Consider the following 20,887-nt stretch of genomic DNA (forward strand, 5'->3'; position numbering starts at 1 on the left):
AGGGAAGGAATACCACAATAATCCAATAAAAATTACAAACTCATTACATTGGGTTCGGAAAAATTAGTATAACAAACAAAACCCTTAAAAAACGCTACATCGTCATTATACGTTTGTTTTTTAACTCTCCGGCTTCCGTGGCATAAAACATTTTGACGTCAGCATAAATATCCGGTAGTAACTCGACAAAGTATCCTTACTTATTTCTGTTCTCTCTTTGGCAACATCATGGAGTTGTTTCTTTCTGGTCCACTTCTTCATTTTTGCAATGCTTCTTTTCCTACTGGAGCATCTGTTCGTGATCTAGTTGATATTTTTACGAAAGAAAAGGTTAGTATCAAAATGGTCGTGCTATCAATTCAACTTAAATATTACTTCATAGGTTCTACATCCAACAAGCTAGCTACTGGTAGCTTGATAACTAACGCGGTATTAGCGGAAGCTAGCTAGCTATTTAGTTTAACAAACTTTGCCAACCAGGATTTGAAAATACGTAGTTTTTTTCTGCAATGTATTTTTATTTATTTGTAACTAGCTAGCCAGTACTGGCATTATTAATACTAGTAGGGATGTGCGTATTTTCATTTTAAGACGATTCCATACGCATTTAACGTTAGATGGGCTCCGATGCGATTCAATAGCGAAAATTTTTTCAACATTTGAGTCATTTAGCACATGGTTCCCAACTTTTTGGTGGGTTTATAAAGAACTCCGTCCGGCTTTAAACGTACTCTTGAACGTTGTAATAGTAGAATGTGCAATTTCGAAATTGAGTAGTGCACCATCAGGTCCTCTTGTCATGTTTGTCATTGATCAACTAGCCTATGTCAGCAGTGTTTTGTTTTTAATGTAGTTTTTTTTGCCCATCACTCAAATATTACATGAATACACATTAGACAGCAAAATGTATAGAATTGCAAAACAAAAAATAGCTTTAAAACTGCACTTTGTTTTTGTGCGCCACATGACAATTTGTAGACTTGAAGGAAAAAAGTTTTAACCCTACAAAATAATTTCCACCAACAAGAGGGGTGTGAACTGTTTGTGTCATGGACTGTGCTTTTGTTGATAGAAATACATTTACATTTAAGTCATTTAGCAGACGCTCTTATCCAGAGCGACTTACAAATTGGTGAATTCACCTTCTGACATCCAGTGGAACAGCCACTTTACAATAGTGCATCTAAATCATTAAGGGGGGGTGGTGAGAAGGATTACTTATCCTATCCTAGGTATTCCTTGAAGAGGTGGGGTTTCAGGTGTCTCCGGAAGGTGGTGATTGACTCCGCTGTCCTGGCGTCGTGAGGAGTTTGTTCCACCATTGGGGGGCCAGAGCAGCGAACAGTTTTGACTGGGCTGAGCGGGAACTGTACTTCCTCAATGGTAGGGAGGCGAGCAGGCCAGAGGTGGATGAACGCAGTGCCCTTGCTTGGGTGTAGGGCCTGATCAGAGCCTGGAGGTACTGCGGTGCCGTTCCCCTCACAGCTCCGTAGGCAAGCACCATGGTCTTGTAGCGGATGCGAGCTTCAACTGGAAGCCAGTGGAGAGAGCGGAGGAGCGGGGTGACGTGAGAGAACTTGGGAAGGTTGAACACCAGACGGGCTGCGGCGTTCTGGATGAGTTGTAGGGGTTTAATGGCACAGGCAGGGAGCCCAGCCAACAGCGAGTTGCAGTAATCCAGACGGGAGATGACAAGTGCCTGGATTAGGACCTGCGCCGCTTCCTGTGTGAGGCAGGGTCGTACTCTGCGGATGTTGTAGAGCATGAACCTACAGGAACGGGCCACCGCCATGATGTTGGTTGAGAACGACAGGGTGTTGTCCAGGATCACGCCAAGGTTCTTAGCGCTCTGGGAGGACACAATGGAGTTGTCAACCGTGATGGCGAGATCATGGAACGGGCAGTCCTTCCCCGGGAGGAAGAGCAGCTCCGTCTTGCCGAGGTTCAGCTTGAGGTGGTGATCCGTCATCCACACTGATATGTCTGCCAGACATGCAGAGATGCGATTCGCCACCTGGTCATCAGAAGGGGGAAAGGAGAAGATTAATTGTGTGTCGTCTGCATAGCAATGATAGGAGAGACCATGTGAGGTTATGACAGAGCCAAGTGACTTGGTGTATAGCGAGAATAGGAGAGGGCCTAGAACAGAGCCCTGGGGGACACCAGTGGTGAGAGCGCGTGGCGAGGAGACAGATTCTCGCCACGCCACCTGGTAGGAGCGACCTGTCAGGTAGGACGCAATCCAAGCGTGGGCCGCGCCGGAGATGCCCAACTCGGAGAGGGTGGAGAGGAGGATCTGATGGTTCACAGTATCGAAGGCAGCCGATAGGTCTAGAAGGATGAGAGCAGAGGAGAGAGAGTTAGCTTTAGCAGTGCGGAGCGCCTCCGTGATGCAGAGAAGAGCAGTCTCAGTTGAATGACTAGTCTTGTAACCTGACTGATTTGGATCAAGAAGGTCATTCTGAGAGAGATAGCGGGAGAGCTGGCCAAGGACGGCACGTTCAAGAGTTTTGGAGAGAAAAGAAAGAAGGGATACTGGTCTGTAGTTGTTGACATCGGAGGGATCGAGTGTAGGTTTTTTCAGAAGGGGTGCAACTCTCGCTCTCTTGAAGACGGAAGGGACGTAGCCAGCGGTCAGGGATGAGTTGATGAGCGAGGTGAGGTAAGGGAGAAGGTCCCCGGAAATGGTCTGGAGAAGAGAGGAGGGGATAGGGTCGAGCGGGCAGGTTGTTGGGCGGCCGGCCGTCACAAGGAGCGAGATTTCATCTGGAGAGAGAGGGGAGAAAGAGGTCAGAGCACAGGGTAGGGCAGTGTGAGCAGAACCAGCGGTGTCGTTTGACTTAGCAAACGAGGATCGGATGTCGTCGACCTTCTTTTCAAAATGGTTGACGAAGTCATCTGCAGAGAGGGAGGAGGGGGGGAGGGGGAGGAGGATTCAGGAGGGAGGAGAAGGTGGCAAAGAGCTTCCTAGGGTTAGAGGCAGATGCTTGGAATTTAGAGTGGTAGAAAGTGGCTTTAGCAGCAGAGACAGAGGAGGAAAATGTAGAGAGGAGGGAGTGAAAGGATGCCAGGTCCGCAGGGAGGCGAGTTTTCCTCCATTTCCGCTCGGCTGCCCGGAGCTCTGTTCTGTGAGCTCGCAATGAGTCATCGAGCCACGGAGCGGGAGGGGAGGACCGAGCCGGCCTGGAGGATAGGGGACATAGAGAGTCAAAGGATGCAGAAAGGGAAGAGAGGAGGGTTGAGGAGGCAGAATCAGGAGAAAGGTTGGAGAAGGTATGAGCAGAGGGAAGAGATGATAGGATGGAAGAGGAAAGAGTAGCGGGGGAGAGAGAGCGAAGGTTGGGACGGCGCGATACCATCCGAGTAGGGGCAGTGTGGGAAGTGTTGGATGAGAGCGAGAGGGAAAAGGATACAAGGTAGTGGTCGGAGACTTGGAGGGGAGTTGCAGTGAGGTTAGTGGAAGAACAGCATCTAGTAAAGATGAGGTCGAGCGTATTGCCTGCCTTGTGAGTAGGGGGAGAGGGTGAGGTCAAAAGAGGAGAGGAGTGGAAAGAAGGAGGCAGAGAGGAATGAGTCAAAGGTAGACGTGGGGAGGTTAAAGTCGCCCAGGACTGTGAGAGGTGAGCCGTCCTCAGGAAAGGAGCTTATCAAGGCATCAAGCTCATTGATGAACTCTCCGAGGGAACCTGGAGGGCGATAAATGATAAGGATGTTAAGCTTGAAAGGGCTGGTAACTGTGACAGCATGGAATTCAAAGGAGGCGATAGATAGATGGGTAAGGGGAGAGAGAGAGAATGACCACTTGGGAGAGATGAGGATCCCGGTGCCACCACCCCGCTGACCAGAAGCTCTCGGGGTGTGCGAGAACACGTGGGTGGACGAAGAGAGAGCAGTAGGAGTAGCAATAGAGGTGGGGGGCACGGGATGTTACCCAATGTTACCCAATGCTGGAAGTGGGGGCCCCAATTGGAAAACGTTAGAGAACCCCGAAGGCGGTGCTTAAACTGATGTCCACTAGAAGCCACAGCCACAAAGTCAAAATAGGCTGTATCGTAAAAATTCTTGAAAACACAAATGTTTTTGGGGGGCCATGGTAAACATGGGTGACATTAGCGGAAGAGATGGGTTTAGCCAAGAGTTTGTCTGTAAGGGAGAAGACTTCACTTCCTTTCTTTGCCCATCTCGGCAGAAAATCTGTCTCCCTCCAGCAGGTGGTGGTTTTTGTTGTTTTACAAATTAAGAAAGTAGTTTTTCTATGAAGGTCAATGAGAGTGAATTTGGTCAACATTTTTTTTATTTTGGGGGGGACGGGACTTATTTGGTATGTGATGTTATTTGATCAAATAGTTTCGTAATGCACAAATTAAGAATGTACTGATTGATATAAGTAGGACACGTGGCATCCCATCAACTTTGAGATAAAACACTGTTGGAGTTGTCTCTAAATACAGGCGGTTGATGTCACAACCCTACATTTGAATATCTAAAAAAGGAGTACAGTAATGAGATTTAACCATCAATCCAGATAAAGGATAGGCTGGAGGTAGACAGCCCCCCGTGCCTCTTTGAGGATCACGATTCCCATTATCTGGGTAGAGACATGTATCTTGTCAGTATATCCATAATCTTTGACAAAGATAATCACAGTTGTTAATGAGATTGTTTTATATAGCCTAGGCAGTTGATAGTGGGCGCTAGATCTGCACAATTTACATTTACATTTAAGTCATTTAGCAGACGCTCTTATCCAGAGCGACTTACAAAACAATCATCGAGGGGTGATGTGCGTTCCCGGTAATACACTTGTGTACCCTGTGGACCGGCTTGTACATAATACACTTGTGTACCCTGTGGACCGGCTTGTACATAAAGCATCTTCCATTCAGGCTGCAAAGGCGTCATTTTCCTCATTCGCTTTCTATAATGATGAGCCACTGGAAATAGAACAGGAAAAATGTGTTCTGTCTTAAAACATCACCACCATTTTTGTATTTTTGGACAACTTGGGATATGTTGCACACCGCTTTTGACAGTGCACACTCCTGACTTTTCAGCTGAAATCACCATCAGATTTAAAGTGTTAGAGATAGTAATGGATCAATGTTTATCTTTAAAAAAAATAGTTATGACATAGCCAATGAAGAATAAATGGCATGAATTTGGATTTCACCCCCGTCTCATCAAATTGTATTGACACACTTGAGTGAGCTTCTCTTCTTCTCCTGCTTCAACCACGCAGCTTCAACCATGCGGGTAGCTAAAGAAGTCATAGCCAAGAAGACTCGAGTCTGTAATTACTGCCAAAGGTGCTTCAACAAAGTAAAGGGCCTGAAACTTATGTAAATGTGATATTTCAGTGTTTATTTTTATAAATTAGCAAACATTTCTAAAATCCAGTTTTTGCTTTGTCATAATGCAGTATTTTGTGTAGATGGAGGGGAATAAAAAATACATTTTAGATTAAGGCAGTAATGTAACAAAATGTGGAGAAAGTCAAGGGGTCTGAATACCTAAATAAAGGTCACTTTAAAAAAAAAAATTTTTTAAACCATGCAAGTCAGTTAAGAACAAATTCTTATTTGCAGTGACTGCCTATCCCGGCCAAACCCGGACGACGCTGTGCACCACCCAATTGTGCACCACCCTTTGGGACTCCTATCACTGCTGGATGTGATGCAGCCTGGATTTGAACCAGGGACTGTAGTGAAGCCTCTTGCACTGAGATGCAGTGCCTTAGGCGGCTGCGCCACTTTCTGAATGCACCGGAGACTCTGTTTTCAAGTGGCACTCATGCTGATGGTGAACCTGAACAATCAATGTAAAATCGAATGTAATCTCCATGTGTGTATCCAGATGAGTTGTCTCCTGCGGTAGTTTAGGCTACATTTATTCCGGTAACAGCACGTTTGATAAAATAACCTAGCAAATTATATATTCATCTAATAAAGCCTATTATTGCGCAAACCATTTCACAAACATTGGAATGCTAAAGGTGACGCATAGATGTGCCAGATCAGGAAAAAGCCTACCTCTCGTTGGTCAGCGCGCAAAGCTGCATACAGCGTTTGATTTGACTCGGCTACTGATATTGCCTGGGTTGTAGCTCAATGACTGTCAACACAATTAAATGCTTAGTTCTACACTGAAGGAATGAAGGCAGTTGTTACCAAAGATTAGTTATTTTCCGAAGGTAGAAAGTCACGTGAGCATGAATCGATTTCCTGGCCTATGCTACAATTGGATCGGTTTGGAGTCCTGAAGACCAACCGCACTCATCTTTCACATCGGTCCCCGGTTCAAATGTTTGTTCAATCATTACGTCCCTACTAGCTAGCTACTTGCCTAATGTTTCTTCTATACTTTTCAGGGAATCCCATCATCGGATCTCTATGTCAAGAATAATGGACGACTATCAGAGCTTGATGAGAAATTGCAGGCTGGAGCGGTGTATCGACTGGAGCCTCGTCTCTGTGGAGGGAAAGGAGGTAACTAAGTAGTTATTAAAGTCTGCTTGTCCCTTAGACTTACAGTAACAGGTTCATTACTATAACTTCTAGTTAGCTAGCTACTTAAGAAAATGATTATTTACTGTTAAGCCTAAAGTTAGTGGACAGGTGTGAAATGTTGCTTACATTATTCTGAATAAGTGAGTAAATGAAGAACTAACTGTTCCATTATTTGTAACTGGCAGGCTTTGGGTCTATGCTTAGGGCTCTTGGGGCACAAATTGAGAAGACCACAAACCGCGAAGCCTGCAGAGACCTAAGCGGAAGGAGACTAAGAGATGTCAACCATGAGAAAGAGTAAGATGGTCACCCACAGAATAAATTTTATCTGGTATTTGAATTATTTGTCTAAATAGGTTTTTTTTTGATGAAGCTCACCTGTTGGATTTGATCGTCAGTTTGCACTTTTGGTACAATGGGATGAATAAATAGGTAATGAAAATGTAGTCATATTGTGTGTGTGTGTCTTCAGGATGGCAGAGTGGCTTAAGAAGCAGGCAGACCGCGAGGCAGAGAAAGAGCAAAGGCGTCTGGAGAGACTGCAGAGGAAGCTGGCCGAGCCCAAGCATCACTTTACAGACCCGGAGTACGAGAAGCAGTGCCACGATCTCTCAGAACGCCTGGAGGACTCAGTTTTAAAAGGCACGAATTTCAAATGGATATTTAGAATGAAATGGTAGAATAATATGTTTATTGTCCATTTGTAAGAATGGTAATGTTTGTTTTTCACCCAACCCCTCTGAGACACACGGAAGCTGCACAGGGCCAAACAGTGCAGAGCCCCTGGTGTAGTTTTTATGGAGATATGTTTATATATTCAAGGATTTCTTTATTTTTACTATTTTCTACATTGTAATTATGGTGAAGACATCAAAGCTATGAAATAACATATGTGATCATGTAGTAATCGAAAAACTGTTAAACAAATCAAAATATGTTTTAGATGTTAGATTCTTCAGAGTAACCACCCTTTGCCTTGACAGCTTTGCACGCTCTTGGCATTCTGTCAACCAACTTCATGAGGTAGTCACCTGGAATGCATTTCAATTAAGGTGTGCCTTGTTAAAAGTTAATTTGTGGAATTTCTTTCCTTAATGCATTTGAGCCAATCTGTTGTGTTGTGACAAGGTAGAGGGGGCTTTACAGAGTTGAACCAGAGTGTCTGTAGTGACGCCTCTCGCACTGAGATGCAGCGCCTAGACATATTTGGTAAAAGACCAAGTCCATATTATGGCTCCTGAGTGGCGCAGCTGTCTAAGGTGCTGCATCTCAATGCTAGAGGCGTCACTACAGACACTGGTTCGACTCTAGGCTCTATCACAACCGACTGTGATTGGGAGTTCCATAGGGCTGCGCACAATTTGCCCAGCGTGGTCTGGGTTTAGATGGTGTAGGCCGTCATTGTAAATAAGAATTAGTTCTTAACTGACTTGCCTAGTTAAAATAAAAATGTCAAGAACCGCTCAAATAAGCAAAGAGAAATGATAGTCCCTTAGTCACCTCTAAGACATGAAGGTCAATCATTATGGAACATTTCAAGAACTTAGAAGGTTTCTTCAAATGCAGTCACAAAAATCTTCAAGCGCTATCATGAAACTGGCTTTCATGAGGACCGCAGGAATGGAAGACCTAGAGTTGCCTCTGCTGCAGAGGATAAGTTCATTGGAGTTACCAGCCTCAGAAATTCCAGCCCTAATAAATGCTTCACAGATTTCAATTAACAGACCCATCTCAACGTCAACTGTTCAGAGGAGACTGAAATAGGCCTTCATGGTCGAATTGCTGCAAAGAAACCAACACTAAAGGACACCAATAATAAGAAGAGACTTGCTTGGGCCAAGAAATGCGAGCAATGGACATTAGACCAGTCTGAGTCCAAATTGGAGATTTTTGGTTCCAACAGCCGTGTCTTTGTGAGACGCAGTGTCGGTGAACGGGTGATCTCTGTATGTGTATTTCCCACTGTAAAGCATGGAGCAGGAGGTGTTATGGCTTGGGGGTGCTTTGCTGGTGACTCTGTCAGTGATTTATTTAGAATTCAAGGCACGCTTAACCAGCATGGCTACCACAGCCTTCTGCAGCGATATGCCATCCCACCTGGTTTGGAATTAGTGGGAATATAATTTGTTTTTCAACAGAACAATGACCCAACACACCTCCAGGCTGCGTAAGTGCTATTTTACCAAGAAGGAAAGTGATGAAGTGTTGCATCAGATGACCTAGCCTCCACAATTACCTGACCTCAACCCAACTGAGATGGTTTGGGATGAATTGGACTGCAGAGTGAAGGATAAGCAGCCAACAAGTGCTCGGCATGTGTGGAAACTCCTTCAAGATTGTTGGAGAAACATTCCAGGTGAAGCTGGTTGAGAGAATGCCAAGCTTTTGTGAAGCTGTCATTAAGGCAAAGGGTGGTTATTTAAAGAATCTCAAATAGACGAGTCAAAATATATTTTATAACACTTTTTTGGTTACCACATGATTTCATATGTTATTTCATTGTTTTGTTGTCTTCACTATTATTCTACCATGTAGAAAATAGTAAAAATAAATTAAAACCCTTGAATGAGTAGGTGTATTCAAACTTTTGAATGGTGCTGTATATACATTTCTTAATGATCTGTGCTGTGGAAAATGATTACAATGTAAAGAGCTGTTTGTTCCATAGAACTTATTCAAGGGTGAGTCTAACAGTCTGTTTTTTAGGAATGCAAGCCTCTTCCAGCGGACTAGTGAAAGTAGACGAGGCACCGAAACGCAAAAAGCCACCTCCAAACAAAGGCCAAGGGAAAAGCAAGAAGAAATGCTTTTGGTGAATGAGCTTTGTCACCTTGGTTTAAACATTTTTGTAAATAAAATATATAATCTTTAAAGCCTCTTAAAATTAAAACATGCCAAAAAAATGGGGACAATGGGGACAAAACTGATAGTGAAATGCTTTGGATATTACAGGACAGATGTTGGTGGCCTGGATGACCTCGACAGCTCTGAGGATGACGATGATTCAAGCGACAGTGGGAACTCTCCCTCCACATCTGCTCCCGGTTCAGGGGATCCCGATTGTCCCATAACGGGAGCAACGTCAGCTCACACTTCAGCCTCTCAGAGCAGAGCGGAACAAACGGCAACTCCGGAAGCTCCTAGGGCAAGCAGCAACTCCATCTCAGGACCCAGCTCTCCAGAGAGCCCAGCCGAGGTGCAGACACAATCTCAAGCAGAGGCAGCAGCTTTTGCTACCAGTGGTAGTGGGGAGCAGAAGGAGGTGGTCCCCACAGAAGAAACATTCCCAAAGACCGACAATCTAAGTGTAGCTCAGAGTGGCGTCAACCAACCCGCTGTGAGTTTCTTAATGTTCCACTCAAGATTTGTCCTCTTGGGCCTTGTTAGTTCATTATTTAATGTTTTCCATTTTCATTATCCACCCATACATGCTCCTTAGTTGTTCTGGATCCCAAAAATTAAGCAGCTTTCCTTGTGAGCATAATGCAAATGAGATGTTGGGATGACCAAAGATGTTTAATGGCTCACAATGCACCATGAATAGGACTTTGCTACAAGACCAGCTGCAGTCATGCAAAATAGGACAGTGTAATGAACAGTTACTTTTAAAGATGAACTCATGTGTGTTTCTCCCCTGGTATGCAGTGTGAAAATGGGCCCTTAGACCTCCAGGCAGTGCACTCAGACAAGGAGTTGGAGACTTTGGGGTTGGACAGGCTAAAGGCGGAACTGATTGCACGGGGGATGAAGTGTGGGGGAACCCTGTCAGAGCGCGCTGCTCGCCTTTTCTCCACCGTAGGGCTTTCTGCAGAGAACATCGATCCTGCCCTGTTGGCCAAACCCAGCAAGGGCAAGAAGCAATGACTGACTAGTGCCTATTATAGCACCATATAATATTGAGTCTTATGCTAAGTGTACTCCTGATAACTTGGTGACAATTAAGGCAACAGATTTAACCAAGACGTGTGCCCCAGATTCAAAGTGTCTGATTATTTTTGTTTTCCCCATATAGTGGACACATTTAAAGATTGTCACAGCTGTTGGATATATCCCAGAATTCTCCTGTTCTCAATGCATTTCTGACATTTTTTCTAGAGTAGATTTTACTTTTTGAAATTTGTAAGTCAGTGTACTGTCCCTTATGTTGGATGAAATGTCCAAATTTAAATTAAGTTTCTCTTTATCACAGTAGATATGTTTTTATCCAATTGGTGACAGATTTTCATGCAAATATTCTAAAACGAATCTCGCATTTTCCAACTGGAGATGTTACCATCACTTAACTCCAAGTTTACTTTGCTATGATGGTTATTATATCAACATTTAAAGTATGAAGGTATTTCCACTGCCATTTCTCGTGTAATTAATTTTCCAGAAACACAAAGTTCCCACTTTGTCTAGCCTTTTGTGTTTTGTTGACATTTGGAAAGTTTACCGACTCTTTTTTTTGCTGTTTCCATCAGGACTGTTGTGAAGTTTTTTTATTTTTTTTTTTTTTTTTATCCAACAAACTTTACTCACGTAAAAAGGTTGGATGGCAACCTGGTTAGTGAGTGGTTGTTCTCACAACCAATATCCTTTTAGGACAGAGTAATTCTTTGGCTTAAAAATTAGGTTCATAACTCTGGAAATGGGTTTCTTGTTTTTTTTTTGTGGTCTTATATGTACCTATGTTCCTTATTTGGATATATGATTGAATAAAAGGCCTTTCTCAAAGTTTCAAGGAGTTATTGTATTATGTAAAAGTTCATCAATGTGACTTCAATTTTTTTTTTTTTACCATAAACAATATTTTTCTCCTAGAACGAAAGGGGTTATCGGCTGTTTTAAATCAAGCTTGACTTTTTTTTTTTTTTTAAACGATCAAGCCATCATATTCCTTTGTCTGAAGTCAGAAATCACAAATGTAGTTAACAAAGGTGATTAATTGAAATCCACAACCTGCCATTTCAACAGCCTGCCACTTTGTTTGGTAAGTTGAGGGATGGGGCTGGGGAAATGTAGCCATTCTCATGTTCATTAGGTGCAGTTGAAGGTGCAGTTGAATCACACAGCACAATGCCACAGATCTGAGGGAGTGTGCAATTGGCATGCTGACTGCAGGAATGTCCACAAGAGCTGTTGCCAGGGAATTTAATGTTAATTTCCCTACCATACATATCTCCAATGTTGTTTTAGAGAATTTTGCAGTACATCCAACCGGCCTGACAAGCGCAGACTACGTGTAACCACACCAGCTAAAGATCTCCACATCTGGCCTCTTCACCTGCGGGATCGTCTGAGACCAGCCACTCGGACAGCTGATAAAACTGAGGAGTATTTCTATCTGTAATAAAGGCCTTTTGTGGGGACAAACTCATTCTGATTGGCTGGGCCTGGCTCCCAAGCGGCTGGGTCTATGTCCCCCCAGGCCCACCCATGGCTGCGCTCCTGCCCAGTCGTGAAATCCATAGATTAGGGCCTATTGAATTTATTTCAATTGACTGATTTCAGTTGACTGTAACTCAGTAAAATCGTTGAAATTGTTGCACGTTGCGTTTGTATTTTTGTTCAATATATATGACTATATATGACTAAAAACAATGGACTAATGGACTAGACATTCTTCAAGAATCAATTGGTATATGTAATTACTTGAAATGACCAGTCGCCTGTGAACAGCAGGAAATATTCTAGACTTCGAAAAGACATCACAAAAATCATATTACCTGCATAAAGAACAAGGATAATTGCCCCAAAAAATAGGATTATATCTACACTTTGGTTTTGAAAAGCTCTGTCTTAAGTAGCCCTTGACCAATCAATCAAATGTATTTATAAAGCCTTTTTTACATCATCATACAGAAACCCAGCCTAAAAACCCAAAGAGCAAGCAATGCAGATGTAGAAGCCCTGTGGCTTGGAAATACTCACTAGAAAGGCAGGAACCTGGGAAGAAACCTATCGTTCTTCAAGATGTTCAAACATTCATAGATGACCAGCAGGGTCAAATAATAATCATAGTGATTATAAAGGGTCAGCACCTCAGAAGTATATGTCAGTTGGCTTTTCATAGCCGAGCATTCAGAGCTTGAGACAGAAGGTACGGTAGAGAGGGAGAAAGAGGGTCAAAACAGCAGGTCAAGGTAGCACGTCCAGTGAACTGGTCAGGGTTCCATAGCTGCAGGCAGAACAGCAGAAACTGGAGCAGCAGCACGACAAGGTGAACTGGGGACAGCCAAGAGTCACCAGGCCAGGTAATCCTGAGGCATGGTCCTAGGTCCTCCAGGAGGGGAGACAGAGAGGGATGGGAGAATTAGAGGGAGCATACTTAAGATCATACAGGACAACAGATAAGACAGGAGAATTACACCAGTTAGGATAGACTGACCTTAGCACCCCGGCACAAAAAATATTGCAGCATAGATACTGGGGACTGAGACAGGGAGGGCTCAAAACCAGACAGGAAGATCACGTCAGTGACTCAAGCACCCCTCCTAGGGATGGCATGGGAGAGCACTAGCTAGCCAGTGACTCAGCCCTCGTAATAGGGACAGAGGCAGAGAATCCAAGTGGAGAGAGTGGAGCCTGCCAGGCAGAGACAGCAAGGATGGTTTGTCACTCCAGTGCCTTGCCATTCACCTTCACACCCCAAGTCAAGACTAAACTTGATCATAAGACCGACTGAAGAGATTAGTCTTCAGTAAAGACTTAAAGGTCAAGACCCAGTCTGCACCTCTCACATGGATCAGCAGACCATTCCATAAAAATTGGGGAAAGCCCTACCACCAGATGTTTGCTTAGAAATTCTAGGAACAATAAGGAGGCCTTCATCTTGTGACCATCATCATAAACAATGTATGGCAGCACCAAATTGGAGAGATAGGTAGGAGCAAGTCCATGTAATGCTTTGTAGGTTAGCAGTAAAACCTTGAAATCAGATCCTAGCCTTAACAGGAATCCAGTGTTGAATAATCTGATCACATTTTTGGGCTCCAGTCAAGATTTTATCAACCGAATTTATTACTAGCTAAAGTTTGTTTGGTGTTTTATTCGGGTACCTGGAGAGTAGAGCATTGCGGTATTCTAATCTTGAAGTGACAAAAGCATGGTTCGTCTTTCTGCATCATTTTCTGACAAAAGTTTCCGTTTTTTTATCAATGTTACGAGGATGGAAAAAATGCTGCTCTTGAAACAATTTGTATATGTTCGTCAAAAGAGAGAAAAGGGTCCAGAGTAACGACGAGGTCCTTCACAGTGGAGGCTGCTGAGAGGAGGACGGCTCATAATAATGGCTGGAATGGAGAAAATGGAATGCCATCAAACACATGGAAACAACGTGTTTGATGTATTTGATACCATTCCACCCATTCCGCTCCAGCCAACCACAAGCTCCAACCACGAGCCCGTCCTCCCCAATTAAGGTACCACCAACCTCCTGTTCACAGTTTTATTTGAGACGACTGTACAACCATTGAGATGAACTGTCAAATTAAACAGCAGATCTCTTTGTTTCTTGGGGCCTAGAACTAGCATATTTCTGTCTGAGTTTAAAAGTAAAACGTTTGCCGCCATTCACTTCCATATGTCTGAAACGCAGGCTTCCAGGGTCGGCTGAAGACTTCAATGTCAATTTTCTCATTGAAATTTTCTATGTCAATGTCAAATAAATCAAACACAACAATAATACGTAGTGTACTTGGTCTGTCAAACTACTGTATTTGAACAGGTGACTTTCTAAAGAAAATGTTAAAACATGTCTTTTGCAAAGTGTTCTAAAGATTGAAAGCAAACCTGACAGATCATGTACAGTAGTTACACCAAATTGGGAAAAAAACGATGGTTACAATTTTATATTTACAATTGCTCTCCACAGATTGTAGAATTCTTGGCAGTGGGGTGGTTTATCACTTATCAGCGTAATAATAAAGTATTTTTTCAGGGTGAATAAAAGCATGAACAATTGAGCTTACTTCCTTTGTTATTAAGGTTGCATAACACAGGCAGCCCAAATACAATCTTTTGCCAATTACAGTACATTCGGAAAGTATTGAGACCCCTTAACCTTTTAGATTTTTTTTGACGTTACAGCCTTCTTCTAAAATTGATTACATCATTTTGTTCCTTAATCAATCTACACACAATACCCCATAAGGACGAAGCAAAAACAGTGTTTTTTTTTAACATTAAAAAAAATAAAATAATCAAAGGTGAACCTTCGCCCTAGTCTGATGTCCGGAGCAATCTGGAGCCGGTTTTCATCAAGGATCTCTCTATACTTTGCTCCATTCATGTATCCCTTGATCCTGACTAGTCTCCCAGTCTTGAAGGCCAGCATCCCGGAGTCGCCTCTTCACTGTTGATGTTGAGACGGGTGTTTTGAGAGTACTTTTTAATGAAGCTGCCAGTTGAGGACTGTTTCTCAAACTAGACACTGTAATGTACTTCTCCTCTAAGGATCAATTAGCCTTTTAAAATGATAAACTTGCTTTCACTTTGTCATTATGGGGTAGTGTGTGTAGATAAATTATCAAAAAATATATTTTAGTGGTGAAGGGGTCTGAATACTTTCCGAAGGCACTGTTTTTTGAATATTTGATACCTATCTGATCTTTCCCTAATGTGTAAACAGCAACAAAAATGTTTGAGTTCAGATTTATACCACATCCATATGTGGATCTAAATCCTAACACAATTCTAGTGGTCCATATTTGACCTCAGTCTGGGCGGGCAGATCAGATTTCTTTGCTCTGACCTCTTAAGCCTCATAATAACCATCCTGTGCCTTTATTTCCCGATAGCAATGTCACTCTTCTTGGAAGGCTTTCCACTAGATCTTGGAACATTGCTGCGGGAATTGCTTCCATTCAGCCACTAGAGCATTAGTGAGGTTGGGCACTGATGTTGGGCGATTAGGCCTGGCTCGCAGTCGGCGTTCAAATTAATCCCAAAGGTGTTTGATGGGGTTGAAGTCAGGGCTCTGTGCAGGCCAGTTAAGTTCTTCCACACCGATCTCGACAAACCATTCCTGTATGGACCTGGCTTTGTGCATGGGGGCATTGTTATGCTGAAACAGGAAAGGGCCTTCCCCAAACTGTTGCCACAAAGTTGGAAGCACAGAATCATCTAGAATGTGGTCTGGGGCTGTATGCTGTAACATTTAGATGCCCCTTCACTGGAACTAAGGTGCCTAGTCCATGAAAAACAGCCCCAGACCATTGTGCCTCCTCCACCAAACTTTCAGTTGACCCTATTGCATTCGAGAAGGTAGTGTTCTCCTGGCATCCACCAAACCTAGATTTGTCCGTCTGACTGCCAGATGCTGAAGCGTGATTCATCACTCAAGAGAACGCCTTTCCACTGTTCCAAAGTCCAATGGCGGTGAGCTGTACACAACTCCAGCCGATGCTTGGTATTGCGCATGGTGATCTTAGGCTTGTGTGCGGCTGTTCTGCCATGGAAACCCATTTTATGAAGCTCTTGACGAACAGTTATTGTGCTGACATCGCTTCCAGATACAGTTTGGAACTCGATAGTGAGTGTTTTAACCGAGGACAAGTGATTTTTATGCACTAAGCGCTTCAGCACCTGGCGGTCCCGTTCTGTGAGCCTGTGCAGCCTACCACTTCGCGAATGAAACATTGATGCTCCAAGATGTTTCCACTTCACAATAACAGCACTTACAGTTGATCGGGGCAACTGTAGCAAGGCAGAAATTTGACTAATTAACTTGTTGGAATGAGCACTATGACGGTGCCACGTTGAAAGTCACTGAGCTCCTCAGTAAGGCTATTCTAATGCAAATGTTTGTCTATGGAGATTGCATGGCTGTGTGCCTGATTTTGTACACCTGTCAGCACGAGTGTGGCTGAAATACCCGAATCCACTAATTTGAAAGGGTGTCCACATACTTTTGTATATGTAGTGTATACAGTATATTCTCCAAATCTATGCAAATTGTTATTGTTCCTAAAGATTTAAAAATTGCCAAAGTTATCCCCCTCTATAAATCTTGGGATCCAAGATCTTTTACAAACCATCTCCCAATATCTGTACTTTTTTTTCTAAAATCCTAGAATATAATAGAATGTTGAAACATTTAAATCAACACCGTATTCTTAATGAGCAGCAACATGTTTTTTTGTAAAAACTACTCCACAGATTTGGCTCTTTTGCAACTTGTGGATAAAATCTTTACAGCCCTTAACAACATTTTTTTTTAATATATCCAAAGCATTTGACACGGTTGATCATGACACACTACCTTCTAAATTGCATTATTACTGTTATATTGTTATGTTTATGCTAGAGAACAATTTGTTTATGCAAACGGCTGTGCATCTACCAGGGCCAATATATCCTGTGCTGTGCCACATGGTTCGATAATTGGACCTTTGTTATTGATGACCTTGCTGCTGTGTCTTCTACTGTACTTCCCATTCTCTTTGCTGATGATACCAATTTAATTTTATCACACAATAATTTTGATTCACTAATTGATGAAGCCAGCTCAGGTATGGCCAAATTGTCTGAATGGTTTCAGATAATCAAATGTCCATTAAATGTTAAAAAATCTAACTTTATTCTAAAAACTAGTAAGAGTAAGACATTTACATTACATTTAAGTCATTTAGCAGACGCTCTTATCCAGAGCGACTTACAAATTGGACATATTGTAAAGAAAAGAGACAGAATCTCAATTGGTGGGAATGAAATGGAACAAGTCACATCCACTAGATCCCACTAGTTCAAATTGATGAAAAGTTATCCTGGAAATGTCATATTACATTTGTCTGTAGCAAAGCAATGAAATCTGTTATCATCAGAAAGATTAGTGGTTTGGTTCATCAGGCTTGCCTCCTAACTCTATACTATAGCTTAATTTACCCATATCTCATTTACTGTAATATTGTCTTGGCCAGTACATATGCCTCCTACCTACACAAATTACTCATCATACAAAGACATTTGCAAGACTAGCCACCTCCTCTAATTACTTAGCTCCATCTGCAACTTTGTTTGAGAAACTCAACATAGTGTCTGTTTACAACATTAATGTACGCCAATTATGCACTTTCATCTACAAATACTCATACCTCCCAGACAGTTTACCTAAACCCTTCAATGGATTCTTCCAGGTTAATTCTGAAATCCATCTATATAACACTGCGATAACCTTCCCCCTCCCCACCCCTCACAAAGTAAATTCTCTACCAGATACAGAGGAACCATACTCTGGAATTCTTATCTTCATATTGCCAAAACCTCATCATGCCTCAATAACTTCAAGCGAGGACTGGGGGTCAGCCTGATGAACCAAACTACTCAATAATCCCCTCCATGTAGCCTAACTCTCACACTCACACTCATACTCACCCCCCCCCACACACATATATATAATCAAACATGTTTCTTCTTGTATGATAAATATATAATGTACAATTATAGTTAGTATGCTTTGTTTAACTGATATATATATATTTTGTTTTACATATGGATTCTTTAGGCCTTTTGCCATTTGGTAGGCCGTCATTGTAAATAAGAATTTGTTCTTCACTGACTTCCCTAGTTAAATAAATGTTCAATACAATTTACAAAAATAAAGACATTCAGAAAGGTGGGAAAAATGCAAATAGAGAGCCACTCTATGATCACTAACCTAAACAGGTCTATAATAGATAGAAAGGCAAAATATGTTACAGCTTCCTCCAGTCTCCCCTTACTAATAGTGAGCGTGCAACTTTCAAACAATTTCTCCCACTCTTGCCTACCAGCAAATCAATGAAATTCCGATTTATAGAGGGAGATAACTTTGACAATTTTCAAGTCTTGAGGAAGAATACCAATTTGCATAGATTCGGTGAAGATCCAGTATTCGCTACATATACAAAGGTATGTGGACACTCTTCAAATTAGTGGATTCTGCTATTTCAGCTGACAGGTGTACAAAATCAGGCACACCGCCATGCAATCTCTATGGACAAACATTGTCATTAGAATGCCACAAAGTTTGCAAGTTGTTCAACGAATGTAGAACGGAAGGATGGAAGGTAACTATTGGGAACAGTAGGAAGCCCATGTTTCAATAGGTGATAAGGTATTAATGTGTCATGAAAGGAGTGTGGATATTTGGCCCGGCGAAGCCTGGAATGGAAGCTGATACTGGTCCTGTTCCTCTGCTCACAGTGCATTTCCACATAACACTATGGGGGTGATGAAACAACAGAGCCCCATTCATTTTCAGTGGAGGGAAGTGAAGTGGACGGGGGGACCATTGGGCGATGCGAGAAAGATTGATCAGAGCAGGACCAAATTTGGAGAAAGCTGAACTTTATGCAAATACTCTACGATAACGCAACACTATTGACCAATTGAAGCTCACTATAGCTTCCAGCCCCTACTGGATTGGCTGTTGATACCTAGCACTACCTCAGCTTCTTGCTAGCTCCCACACGAAGGCAAAGCTAGAATGGCTATTGGAATTATTGTGTTATGTGGAAATGTACTGATAGACGTAGCCAGATCTTACGTCATATGTTATAGCAATCTGTCTGTAGATGACACATTCAATGACGTGGCACAAACCATTGGTTGATGCATGCAACATCTAAGCAGTGGAACGCGACCACTGCAATTATGAGTTTTTTACTCTGCTGGTCTCGCCTGGTCTCTGGAAGAAATTATGAGTCCTCATTGTCTGAGACCGAGTCAAGACCGAGTAAAAACGTATCAGACACTGAGACCAGACCAAGACACTCAATATGTGGTCTTGATTACTACAACACTGAACTGTTCCTTGTAGTTACTGCAGACTGCAGAGAGATATTATAGGGAAATATGGTCACAATGCGGACACAGAAGACAGATAACAGACACATTTTATTACCATGTGTAAACGTGACAGAACTTGTTTGGATCATCTTGATCAGATAATGAAGGTGAAAACAAGGCTTTTGGGTGTGCACAGCCTTTAGTAGCATTCAGAAAGCATATTGTACAAACCTAGGAACACACCTAGGGTTCCAAGGATGACTACAGGACAGAAAGAACACATTTATCCCAATGGTGGAAGGAAAACAGACTCATTTTTATGTGAAAAAACAACAACAAGGAAATGACAATAAACTTCAGAACTTTAAAAGATGATCTCGGGCCCATTCACATTGACTCAGAGCAAATAGAAACAGTTGAGCAACACAAATATCTTGGAACTATAATTGACTCAAAACTCTCCTGGACTGCAAACACAAAACAGATGTACAAAAAGGGACAACAACGACTGTCTTCATGAAGAGATTAATTACATATCAGGAGTTCATCTCAGAACATGGAAACGCTGTTCTTAGAGAGAGTAATGAGGGCAGGAGCGAGAATTTCCACTGATCTGACAGACCCACTCAACCAGGAGTACCAGCTCATACCGCCGATGCAGAGTCCATCTTTACAACACCGCCAGAGCCCAGAAATCATTCATTCCCACCAGTATAAATAACTACTCACCCCCCACCTGAATTGATGAACATGTCTGTTGTAGTTATTGCTTGTGATTTATGTATTTTACTAGGCAAGTCAGTTAAGAACAAATTCTTATTTCCAATGATGGCCTAGGAACAGTGGGTTACATGTCTTGTTCAGGGGCAGAACAACAGATTTTTACCTTGTCAGCTCAGGGACTTGATCTTGCAACCTTCTGGTTACTAGTCCAAAGATTTAACCACTCGACTACCTGCCACCCCACTTATTGGTGATGCTGTGCTGTTGTTTGTCGAGATGCAAGACACATTTCCCAAAAGGGACACATAATAAATAACGTTTTAATATCTCATCAGAAAGTTCAAACCTCTTGGTGTAACAATTTAAGTTTTGGACTCACAGTAGCAGTAACCTGGGTTTGAGTCTTGGTCGGGCTACATATTCGCTATGCTGGTGTTAGAACTAGAAGTGTGTCGAGACCTTTAGAGACCTTTGTACAACAACTAGGGACCTCATCAAGAAGTAGCAGAGTCCCGAATTGGGCTTAGCCCTGAATTTGCTACAATATGTTCAAAAACAGCAGTCTTCTGGTAGCCTAATATGGATGAGTGTAAAAATGATCATAATGGTTAATTTACGTTATCATTAGTCTTCATTTCTTTTTGTGAATAATGTTACATATTTACTGATCTATTTGTGCATATGTAGCAGATGGGGATCTATGAAACTCACTCTTCATCCTGAAAGTGTCATCCCTTGCGCTATTGAAATAGGCATTTTTTGGCAATGCAATGGGTTGGAGTGCTCTTGGAGGGCGGTCATGTGTGCTTGCGAGGCAGAGGTCCTGAGTTTGCACTGGGTAGGAGCCAAATCGGGTGGAAGTGGCACTCCCTACGCAAGCAGCATGATCTGCAGTTACCACCTGGTAA

General features: G+C 42.5%; 1 protein-coding gene across 1 annotated transcript; it reads left to right on the forward strand.

Annotated features, from left to right (window-relative positions):
* The first annotated feature begins 148 nt into the window (after positions 1 to 148).
* On the forward strand, positions 149 to 11,225 carry LOC135539484 (splicing regulator SDE2-like). The gene is made up of 7 exons (XM_064965389.1): positions 149 to 330; positions 6,368 to 6,485; positions 6,692 to 6,803; positions 6,979 to 7,148; positions 9,213 to 9,318; positions 9,459 to 9,843; positions 10,152 to 11,225. The coding sequence occupies exons 1-7, from the start codon at positions 229 to 231 to the stop codon at positions 10,368 to 10,370; spliced, it is 1,212 nt and encodes a 403-aa protein (XP_064821461.1). The 5' UTR covers positions 149 to 228; the 3' UTR covers positions 10,371 to 11,225.
* The last annotated feature ends 9,662 nt before the right edge of the window (positions 11,226 to 20,887 follow it).

Source organism: Oncorhynchus masou, chromosome 5 (assembly GCF_036934945.1).
Source record: "Oncorhynchus masou masou isolate Uvic2021 chromosome 5, UVic_Omas_1.1, whole genome shotgun sequence".
NCBI lineage: Eukaryota > Metazoa > Chordata > Actinopteri > Salmoniformes > Salmonidae > Oncorhynchus > Oncorhynchus masou.

Coding starts and splice junctions, on each gene's coding strand:
- LOC135539484 (XM_064965389.1), top strand. CDS start 229: ATGGAGTTGTTTCTTTCTGGTCCACTTCTTCATTTTTGCAATGCTTCT. Junction 6,486..6,691: donor TCTCTGTGGAGGGAAAGGAG/GTAACTAAGTAG, acceptor TGTAACTGGCAG/GCTTTGGGTCTATGCTTAGG. Junction 6,804..6,978: donor GATGTCAACCATGAGAAAGA/GTAAGATGGTCA, acceptor GTGTGTCTTCAG/GATGGCAGAGTGGCTTAAGA.